This window comes from Echeneis naucrates, chromosome 4, assembly GCF_900963305.1.
Source record: "Echeneis naucrates chromosome 4, fEcheNa1.1, whole genome shotgun sequence".
In the NCBI taxonomy this organism is placed as follows: Eukaryota; Metazoa; Chordata; class Actinopteri; order Carangiformes; family Echeneidae; genus Echeneis; species Echeneis naucrates.
This window is the reverse complement of record NC_042514.1, coordinates 5,535,827-5,547,500: the sequence shown is the minus strand read 5'-3', so window position 1 is coordinate 5,547,500 and position 11,674 is coordinate 5,535,827. Positions and strand designations below refer to the sequence as shown.

The following is an 11,674-nucleotide window of genomic DNA, read 5'->3' as shown; positions in this document are numbered from 1 at the left end:
TTGTACACACAGCCACCACTGTGGGGATGTGCTCTCTGGAGGCTGCTGGACAATCTCACACCTGTTTCTTTTGCTCTGGAGTCTTGTGCTACTCTGGTTTAGATCGACAAACCCGTCACAAACATAAAAACAGATACAACTACACAAATCCATCTGTAGCAGAGGATGCCGGCAGGTTAAAGTCCCGACAGGTATGTAGCTGGCTCGTAAAACTCAAGCTGGAGTTAAGGTCAGACTGTTGAAAAGGCTCAGCTTCACTGCCACGCTGAAAGCACTGCATAATAAGTGAGTTCAAGCACTGACTGCATAGGTTGTTTCTTTTTTTTTTTATACAGTACATTGGATTTCATGAGCGGCAGCAGGCTCAGCTAACTGTTTGTTAATGCATCCAGGCCACGAAGAGCACGTGCTTGTGTGATGAAGGCTGTGTGGCAGTTGGTAAAGGATGTCTGTGGGATCCTGATTTACATTCCACTCTTTCATTTTAGCTGCTGAATGTTACCTCTCTCACAACCCATAAAAAATAAAAAGTGTGCACACACACACCCAATACAGGTGCTGCTGTTAATAGGTTGTTCCACCAGGAGGGCGCTGTCTGCACGTCCATCGCTCTGGGACTTTGCAAAGCTGAATAGCTCCCTCTGCCATCTTTTGCTTTCCTGGCTATCTGGGTGTTTAGTTTTTAGTCCCATGCCTCATTCAGATCTGCGGGCATCGGGGACTGAGGGAAGGCACAAGGGAGAGTGAACAGCCTCCCTGTTTGGAGCAGCATGAGCCTTTGTGACTCTAAAAGTGTCAGAGGTGAAGCGTGGCAGGGCTTCCAACAGCCTGGTAACCAAACAGAGGCCGCACACATGGCTCAGAGGCAGACGTGACTCAGCTTTTCACACAGACACACAAACACACACAGAAATGCACACTGTATATTTTTTCTAAATTAACTTCCATTGCAAATGCTCTCTGATGTGATCTGTAACATTACATTCCTCCCCACTGCTGATGATAAGAAAAGGCGTGACCAGTCCTAGGCCAAAAAAAAAAAAAAAAAAATCCCAAAACAAAAACCAAGTGGCTTGGTTCCTCTCAAAGCCAGAGGAATAAATAGGTGTTGGAACTAAAAACACCTCTGTGGGAATTTAAACCTGGTGTCTATGCAGACAAGCAGAAGCAGATGAGGAAGTAGTTAACATAACTTCAACTGTGTGTGTTTCGTGTGTGTAAAACTTGATTCCAAGACAAGGGGGGAAAAAAGATAGAAGAAAAACATGGAAGAAACCAACAAAACGACTGCAGCTTTCTTTTGTTTGATGCATCTGGTTTTAGTGTGCATACAGCAACTGCACATGTGACAGGAGGAGGACAGGGAGGCCTGTGCTAAGTGAGGATGATGAGATGAAGGAGAGGAGTGGGGAGGTTAAAGTTCAGTTCATGACAGAAGAGGGAGGTGTGTGTAGGCATAGGGTGAAGGGAGGTTATGGGGGGTGGGGGGGCAGCAGGCGCGAAAGATGAGGAGGAAGGGGATGGTTGTGACGTCACTGGGGATGGCGAGGTCAAGAGTCCTCAGTGCCCGAGTCGTCATCGTCATAGCAACAGTCCTCGTTGTCATCTTCATCCTCATCCTCGTCCAGCTCCTCGTCGTCGTAGTAGTCGTCGTATAAGAGGTTGGAGCCGTCGTCTGTGGGTGGGACCTGAGTGCGGACGCAGTACTCATCCAACGTGACGGGAACCCTGACTCCGTCCCGCTCTGCATCAGCTTTGGTAGCCAGCACCTGCTTCCTGTGACAAAGAAGGAGATCCAGCAGTCAGATAAAGTCACTGACAAACTCCTTGAAGTGGGAAAAGGAGAGAGTCTCGTGTTCTCTGGGCACCTGATGATCTCGATGTATTCCCTGTCCTTTCCCTTGCTGTCCCTCCACTTCCGGTACATGACGGATGCGTCCACGTTGGCTGGGGAGAAGGTGTTGGGCTCGTTCAGCAGGGAGATCACGCTGAGCAGGATGGTCCTGGGAGGAGATGCCAAAGGATCAGATGAGTTAAAGAGGGAGATTAAAATAAAGGCAATGTGGGGGGAAGGGCATATGGACAAAGAAAGATGGGGTGGGGGGTTGTCCGACAAGCAGTCTGCAAAACATCCATGTGACTAACAGACGATAGGGCTTTTCACTATGTATACTTATGTATATCAGCCCGTAGCCCTGAAAGCCACTGATGGCCACGGAGGGGCAGCAAACATGGCTATTACAGAATAACTCGTCCCCAAAGCAGATTTCATATCACTAATCTCCCACCTCACACTCAACTTGAGTGAGGTGGGAGATTAGTCTCCTTCTGTCTCCTTGGGATAAAATATGGAAACATTTTTATTTTAACATTAAACATATATATATTTTTTTTCATAAACCTCCATTACTGTGGTGTGAGAGATTGAGCATTAACAGAAAAGCTATAGAGAGAGAGAGGAAGCTGCAGAGGTCGAAAGAATGTGCGTCTAATAGAAATAAAAGGATATGAATTATACATAATGCTTGTTTGCCGCATTTATGCTACAGGGACAGTGATGTTGAAGCTTTGTTCAGTCAAATGCATGTTCAAATGCATTGTATGCTAAAGAGGTTTAATATAAATTGAATGTAGCAACAGTAAAGAGTGCTTTCTTCAGGCTAGAGAGTAGGAAATGACAGATAATTCATATTAGAGTGGACAGCTGGAAAGACAGCAGACAAAGACAAAGCCTACTGATTTATAAAAATAAAAAAAATAAATGCAGAACAAGGACGAGGAACATTGTGTTGTTTACCTGACATTCTGTGTGGGGTTCCACCTCTCTGACGGAAGCTCACCGCTCTGTGGGTCGTCCACTGGTGGGTGCAGGATAGAGATACACACATCCCCATTCTAGAGACACCAGAGACCCAACACCAACATGTTGAACTAACAGCTTAATCATTACTACTTTCAGATTAAAATATTATGATTTCGTACGTATATACTCCTATTTTAAATTTTATATTGCTACACACCTTAATCACTGTATATAAGCAGTAATGCAACTGCATTGCTCTGTTACCTCATAAATGTTAGGGTGCCACATTTTGGTGAGGAAGCGGAAAGCAGGTGGAGAATACGGATAGTCGACGGGGAACTTGATCCGAGCCTGAGGGTAGAAGAAGACACATAATAGCAATGTGAGGGGCGGTGGTTTATCTACACTTCTCCCTCGCCAACAGACAAGTCATGACTACTTCCCTCTGAACTGGTCCCAACCGATTAGGCCTCCAGAGACTCGTTCACTCAAAATACATCAGGGAAGTCATTGGCGAGTCTTTTAACCACAGTTAAATGGGCCACTGCATATAATTTCAGCACGCCAGTGATGTTTGCTTCGGGAAAAGCTTCTGTGTGTGTCAACACATAAACACGACAGACGCCGTCTCCCTGGGTTAGTGAGTTCAAGTCTGTACAATGCTGCAGAAGTAAAATACACACAGGGGCTGCTGTGGAGCGCTGCTTCGTTCTCAGGGCCGCTCTTCACAGAGGCCTGTCCTTTACAGCCCTGGTGTCAACACACAGCTACTAGATTAACATATCAACAATGCTGATCAGCTTCAATAGAGATGGACAGAAACTTATATCTTATAGAAAACCCTATTGAGGCGGCTGAACACGGAGCAACTAATGACAGTGTAATGCAATATGGTGGAGAGGGAGGGAGGCTCACACTTCCTTCAGCTGCTGAGTGTGTGGAGCTTAGAGAAACACCAGTGGGTGGGGTGGGGCTGCTGCTGCTGATTTAAAGACATTGTGGGGGTTTGTCCTCTCCAGCTGTCATCGCAGCCCAAGACAATCCACCACTCAAACCCACGTTCTGCTACTATTCGCCCTCACACTGAAACCACACCCACACACTTTTATAAAGCCTACACAGCATGCAGGATCCCAACTGCACTGATTACACACACGCATGTCACTCACAGCATGAAGCCTTCTGCTGACCCCATCTCCCCCCAAAAAAGGAGGAAGGAGGGCAGTGGAGTGGGAGGAGGAAGGGTCCACTTGAAATAAAGGGGGTTGTGCTTTATATAATTCTGTAAGCTTCTAGCCCTCTTTGACTGCATGTAGCAGAAACACATTGAATAGCTAGTCTGATCAGATAATATCTACTGTGTGTCACTCGCTCCTGATTTACAGTCCTTATTCTAACGGACGTCTCATGATCCTCATCACCCTAATCAACACAATAAACATGTTGCAACCGGGAGAGGAAACACTGACTCAGCCCACTGAGCATGTTGGTTGTAGGAAAATAAATAAAGCTCAGGGTATAACTGACCCTGCCAGAGAAGCTGGCGGCCCTTCAGAGGGCAGAGTTCAAGCAAACATTGTACATATTACAGGTCGGCAACAGTGAGACACGTACCAACCAGCCAGGGGGAGGGGCTTGGTTTGTTGGCCTAAACCATACATCAAGATCATATCTGCCTGCTGGCTGAGAGAGAAAAAAATTCTTAGCATGTGAATTAGTTTAAATGGCAGTTTCTTTCACATCGTGTCCAATTGGCTGTAAAATATCTGCTCTGATTTACAACGCAGGGCCTGTTTCCTGTTGACCCCAATAAGATGAGCCGACAGCTACAGTATCTACCACTGATGTGTTTATTAAGCCTCAACGACGGGGCGCTACACCTTCAATGTGCAAAGTAATTTAAGTTTGTTCTCCTTCCAGGTATAACTTCCTAATCAAACAAGGCTTCCCAGATCTCTTTAGACCATGTGGATTTTAAGAAAAGTTAATAAAACAATAAAATATATCCAAAAACACAGCAAAATTCTAAAATCACCCCCTCCTTTGGCAACAAGATGTCTGTCTCTGTGCTTCCTTCCAAAACTCTGAGAAATCTTGGAAACAAAAACGATCATCAGCCATGGAGGAAAACCTGTGCTCCATCCGTTCAACAGTAGAAAACAGTGAACCAGAGCCCGAAATGGTACCAACACTCACATACAGGGAGACAACTACAAGAGAAACAAACAACCACTTACACTTACACTCAGACAACAACTACAGACAATTTAGAGTCACTAGTTAACTCAAACATGCATGTGGTTGGACGGTGGGAGGAAGCCCATGTCAGCACGGGGAGAACATGCAAACTCTGCAGAAAGGCTCCAGGAACCAAACCCACAACCTTGTTGTTGTGGGGCAACAGTGCTAACCACTCTGCCGCTGTGCAGTCCTATTTGGGAACATCTCTATGAAAATGAAATAAATTTTAATTTAAAAACTAACTTAACAGGTTTCCATATCTGACTTTGTGGCCTGTTACTTGGAGATCTGTATGTTGGCACTTCCTATAAAATAGCTTCCTTCATGATCCTTATGCAGCTAAATAAGTTTTCCTCGTGACACAATATCACAAAATGTCCCATTAAATTATAACTGACGCTGAAGAGGGGAAACAGGTGACGACTGCTTGGGCTTTAAACTACAGATAGATTACAGCCAACAAAAACAGATAGTAAAGCAATTTGTCCCAAGCTTTGTCACAGTGATGGGTGCTTTAGAAACCTGCCGAGAAACCATAAAACACCAATAATGTGGTGTAAAACTTCAGTGAGCTGAAGATGGAAGTGCTATAACTGTGACACTGAACCCCCCGGTGGATGGAAGATTGGGGGAGAGGATGGATGGAAGGAAGGAACGAGGAAAAAATGGCTGGGTTTTTTTAGAGAAGAGTGACAGAGCTGGCCTAAACACAGACAGGCTGCTTGGTTGGCTCATTTGGTCTGCAGCAGCGAGCAGCTTGTCTCCTCTCTCATCAGCACTGAGCAGACAAAAGTGAAGACAAATGAAGAGGAGGAGGAGGAGGATAAGGAGGCAGCAGATAATGCAGTATGGTCTTAGGAGGCCAGAAATTGGCCCTCTCATTCCAGTTTCTAGACATCACTGGTTCTTGTTCTTATACATTCATCTTCTGAACACTTACCCTTACCCTTCTCCACACTCATTTCACAACCCGCTGTTGTGTCTTTTGCTATTTATTATACAGGATGGTGTAGAGAGACAGAAAATAAGGGGGCAGAGAGAAGGAATGGCATACGGCCCCCACCTGCCCGATGGTCCCTAACCACTTGGCTACCAGGTGAGCTCCCACAAGCTACTTCACATACAGCAGCTTGACAAAGATTTCTCTCCGCCACAAAGTTTTAGCGTTAGTACATTTGTTGCAACGTGCCACCACTGGTTTGCCTGTTGTACCTCATAACTGGATGGAGCACAGACTTAACTTACTTAGACTTGAAAAGGTGTAGAGCTCATTTGAGTAGTAGATATGAACTGGAGTCAATTTGCTGCCATGACAAACAAAACATGGAAGGCTTGTTAGTCAGATATAGAATAACAAGATCAGTTTGTTCTCTTAGGAAAGTTCCTTGAATTGTGACTTAAAAATCTGCCTTGAACAGATAATAGGAATGAGAGTGACTGTGCCCACCGTGTGGAAAACGACAGCGAGGAGAAGTAAACCAGGTCAATGCAAAGACCCTGAGCAGAGGGAAAAAAAAAAAAAATCAGTTTTCCCCAAGCACCTCTTCCACCTCCTCTACCGACCTTCCCCTCACTCTCTCTTCACACACAACGAGGGAAAAGGTTGAATTCTGCAGCGCACACACACGCACAGACAATCCAGAGATTACTGTGTTCATAATCAATGGCCCCCAGCCTCATTATCTCCATCTTCTGAGTGGAGGTAATGAGGCTGGAGTTTTGTTACAAGCTGATTCCTGAGTGACGGTAACACATGAGAAATTTAAACTAACTATTTGCAGCAATGTTTCAAAAGGAGTGATTAGCACACGAGGGGCCCATTCAGGAAGACTAAAAGAACACATGGGCCAGTGCTTGAGGGGATGTTATAACTGTCTTGTGGGCCTCACCTCTGCTCACAGCAGGCTCTTCTTTCAAAGGGGCACCACAGCAAGGAAGGCCTCTGCCTGCTCTTGATCTCCCTGTTTCTCTATTCCCTCTTTTTCCCCTCCTCCTCCAGCCTGCTCTCATTTCTCTGTGACACAGCCAGAGGGGGAAACATGACTCCAAGGGCTCAGGCGGGCCTGGCCCAGCCAAGCCTTCTGCGGCCCGGTTGGGTCCTGTTGCCTGTTCCCTCCCCTCCTCTGCTACTGCAAGGCCAAGATAGAACCTGTACAAGTTATGAAGCATGCACCCGTGGAGGAAGGAGAGCAGGCACAAACACAGAATCAGCTGCTCAGCACAACCCCCGTCTGTCAGAAGCTAAAAAAGACAGAGAGGCCCCAGCCAAAACTGAAGGGCAACACCTCCCTCTTTCACATTTGCTGGTCTGTCAGTGGAGTAAACCTCTGACTGGGATATGAAAGCCCTTTTCTTTTCTGCAGGATGAGTTGTACTGGGTCCATTTATACAGTTAACATGCAACACAAATGATAATTTAAGCTGACACAGCAGAACTTCAAAAATCAGCTATCCATCCAGTTCCACAGCAGCACCACAGCGATGCAGATCAGATGCGATGCACCGAATTTCTGCTGCGGTTCACCATAAGAAACTGAAATACAAAAAGATGAATCGACGACAACAGATGCAGAACATAATTTTGTCATTGTTACTGTTGCAGTACATTCAACTAAAACAGAAATATGCAAAATGTGAATTGACAGTCGAAGTTCACAAAAAAAAAAAGCAATGGAATCAGATTGAATATTAAACTTCTGAAGAGTTCCAAGCCCAAGTAAAATTGGTGGGTTTCATGTAATAGTAAAATGTTGAAATATAAGTACCTATTTTTAGCTTTCTCAAAGAACCACACTAAGGAATTCAGTTCCATCTAATTAGTTCTTTGAACTGAAAATTGTATTTTAATAAAAATAGAATACGAAACTAAATGCCATGTAAAGAAATCCCATTGGTTATGGCTGTTGTTGGAGGACACTGTCTGGGCTCCTTAAAAATTACTGTCATTACTTTTGGCTTACTGAGGAGTGACTTCATTTGATCTGGGGTCGAGCCATCAACTCTGGATCACATTATTATAGGCACTAAAAACAGCTAATTCCTGAGGAGACTGATAGTGGATCCAAATTGCAAATGCATAAAATAAAGATGTGACAATATACATTGGGCTATTCTTTACGTAATTTTTCAACACAAAATCTTGAATGTGCATTTGGGTTGTTCCAAGGACAGAGAGACATTCAAGAGAAAGAAAAAGGTTCAATGAGAGAGAGAGATTCAGTAACAAAAAAAATAAATAAATAAAAAAATCATGAGCAAGCCACAAAGTGACTAGTGCAATTTTCATGCTTCAGTCATGATTATATGATGTGATCAGCATACAGCTAGACACCTCCCTATTAATTCTAATTATAGAGTTACATAAAAAAATGCAATGCTGTCTCCATTTTAAGGCTTATGAAAGACTCATTAACAACGCATTAGACTAAATAACGTACATAACTTGGACCTCACAGTCACTGTATATTTAGGAGATTTAAACTTAACATGTTCATTAAAGACACACACAGTGAGTCTCTGTCTTTAACCCCCTTTGAGTCTGAACTGTGGGGGTAAGCATCTCAGCTGGTCTGCTCCATGACCATGGATCACTTTGGAACTCATTGTTCCTCAGACCCCACAGGCTTATCTCACACGATGACACAGAATACACACAAGATCTTCAGCCTGGAAACCTTTCAGGACTGAAGCCTTGGCGTCAGAATCAGGGCCTACTCTGAGACCTTCAGGTCGACTGTCAACATGTCACAATAAGCTTGTGTTTACTTGTGTATCCCGGTCAGTTATCTAATGTCGTTTCAATGACATTTCACCATGTACCAGCCAACAGTGTGCCTGCAGTCATGATGTATTCATTGTTGTGTGACTCTTTTGAGAACAACACCCAAGTGAAAGGAATACCTGACTTAGTCAGGATTCATGTGACGTCATTACCAGCCCCATTTCTAATAAACAACAGCTATGATGTGTCATATTTTCTTGTTGTTTAGTTAACCTGGTCACAGCAGTCCGCCCCCCCTTTTTTTACTCTGCATTAGAATATGGGAAACTGGTTGGATGGAAACCCAGCACAGAACAATGAGTCACAACCATGCGGTGGATTTCACAGCCAGGCTGTGCATTCCTGGCCTGACAAAGGAATCCTGTGCACAGCTCCCACACAGAAACACTGAACACCTTCTACAGGAGCCTTGTTGGGGCCCTTGCCTGTCCTCAGAGCTTGAAAAAGGCCGAGGCTGCTCAAGAACTAAACTCACAAAACACAGACTAGCTTAAGTGATACAGTATGCTGGATAGTTTTACTGTTGTATGGAAACAACTGTGGCTAATGTAGGACTTAACATTACGAGCCCCATACAAAAAGTCCATTTAAAGACACTACTATTTGAGCATGCTGTTATTTTTGTGGGTGTTTTTTGCAACAAATTTATATCAGTCAGGGCCTTGACCTACATTATCCGTGTCCTTTTTCCCCGACAGACAGGACGTGTATACATCCCTGATTATAGATTATCTTTTGTTTGATGTACAATGAGCGTTATTGACTTTGTCAGACAAAGTGATAAATCATAGTAGATTGCTGTGTGACTTAATTTCAGACTTTAAATTTGAGTGAACAACAATCCCCTCTGTGTTTTGCAACATGTTCACAACAGACTCTCCGATGTGCCAACAAACGCTCAGCGATTTAGTATTTACAATGTAGGTGTGTTGCTCAGAGTGAAGGGAGGCTGCTTCTGCAGGCAAAAAAATAAAAAACAAAACTAACAAAACAACAGCAACAACCAAAACAAACTGTATAAACAATCAGTAGTTATCAGGTCAAAGCCATGGGTGACATGGAAGTAAGCACAGCAAAGCAGCAAAAAACAAACAAAAAACTACACACACAAATATATATTAATGCTCGGGCAGATACCAAAATGCAGTAGTTAGTTGTGAAACCATCAGCCTCCGTGGTCAGTTTCACAAAGGTTCTCAAACAGAAACGAGATCTGTGAAACCAGCACATCCTTCAGTCTGTGGGGAGGAAGTAAAACCAGAAAACACATTTAATGACGACTCGGATGGCTCAAGAGGTAACCCAAGAAATCCGGGGCTGGTGATTTATACAGTCAGTTGAACTAGTTAGGACGATCGGAGAGACTTTAAAGCTGAAGGCGGACGGGCTAACAAACCTTTTGTTTCACGGTAACACAAAAGTGGCTGTCAAACGTGATCATGCGCCGACTGTCACAACAACGCACAGCAGTTTACTTCTATTTAAAGTAATAAAAAAAAATGAGACCAGAGCCCCATAATAATAAGAATAATGATAATAATAATAATGACATTAATAAGTTTTAGCGTTTAAGGGGAAAAAAAACAATCACGGCTGATTTACTGTTTGATTTTAAAGTTTTCTCCGAGCAGACAGGAAACTGCTGCCAATCAGCCGAGTTAACGTTTTTAACTGTTACCTGCCGTTGGCGGACACGGTTCAATACAGCCCGAGGCTGGCCGCGAAGCTTCCGCTTTTTTCGGTTAAATGCTTCAAAAAACGGATTTAACCAGCCAGCTAAAGAACAATAGGTCCACTGCTAGCTAACGTTAGCTACTCACCTTAAAATAACCACCCTCGTAGTGAGTATTGGGGGGTCCGAATATCGCTACTTCCCAGTTGTACATGTCCGACTCGTCCACCAAAGTTATTTTGAAGCCCTCCACCGGCTCGTCCTGGAGACTCTTCATCTCCAGCATTAGTGCTTTTTGGGAACTGGCTACATGATGTCCATGCTGAGCCATATTCCGCAGCGGTCTGTTGTAAATATAATCAGCCGACACCAACCGGAGCTGCGGACTGCGAACAAGGACAAAAGCTAGCTCGGTACAAACAATAGCTCTCGGTGGGATAACGGAGCTCCGCCGCAGCCGGGACTCGTTAGCGTCGGTTTCCGTTCGTATGTGTCCGAAACGGGATCTGCATTTAAAGAAAAGAAAAGAAAAGAAAAGAAAATCGCGGCTGTGCTTTATGTGGCCAGAGCTGGAGCGCCTTCCTCTGTTGTTGTGAAGCTCCTGTTATTAACCACCGTCCACACCGAGCGTCGTCAAGCCGGACACCGACACACCTCCTCGACTTCCGGCTTCGGTTTTCGAAATAACATTATTTTCGTTTGTTTGTGTTTTTTTTTCTTTTTACAACCCATTAAAAATATTACAGATTTATTTTAAATTTAGTTGTTATGGATACCAAATTTAGCTTCGAATGTACTGGTCTGTTTCCATGGCAATCGCTATTTCTACATTAAACCAAACAATAAAAAAACAGCCACACTTATTATGAATTAGTAAGATAAACCTACGTTTGATTTTTTTTTTACTTTGTAAATCAACCCGTTCATTTAATTCTAGGAATATAGTACACACGTTGATCTGGGATTTTATTTTGAAGGTATACACAGGAAAAGTAATTATATGCCGGTTAACTTGTCAGAGATGCTAACGGAAGCTAGCTCGTATTGTCTTTAGGATGTGTTGCTTTTAAACGTGAGAAGTCGGCTGGGTGACCTTGGATTTCTAACAAACTAGTTATAATGGCAATGCCAAAAACCAGAAGCCCTGTCGGTAATACTTCTCTCAACTCGGCTGCTA

General features: G+C 43.9%; 1 protein-coding gene across 1 annotated transcript; it reads right to left on the bottom strand.

The window, feature by feature from the left end:
• Positions 1 to 279: 279 nt before the first annotated feature.
• cdc34a (cell division cycle 34 homolog (S. cerevisiae) a) lies at positions 280 to 11,103 on the bottom strand. Its single transcript, XM_029500621.1, has 5 exons — positions 10,646 to 11,103; positions 3,068 to 3,154; positions 2,798 to 2,895; positions 1,869 to 2,003; positions 280 to 1,776 (listed from the first exon to the last, which is right to left on the bottom strand). The coding sequence occupies exons 1-5, from the start codon at positions 10,826 to 10,828 to the stop codon at positions 1,551 to 1,553; spliced, it is 729 nt and encodes a 242-aa protein (XP_029356481.1). The 5' UTR covers positions 10,829 to 11,103; the 3' UTR covers positions 280 to 1,550.
• Positions 11,104 to 11,674: the final 571 nt, after the last annotated feature.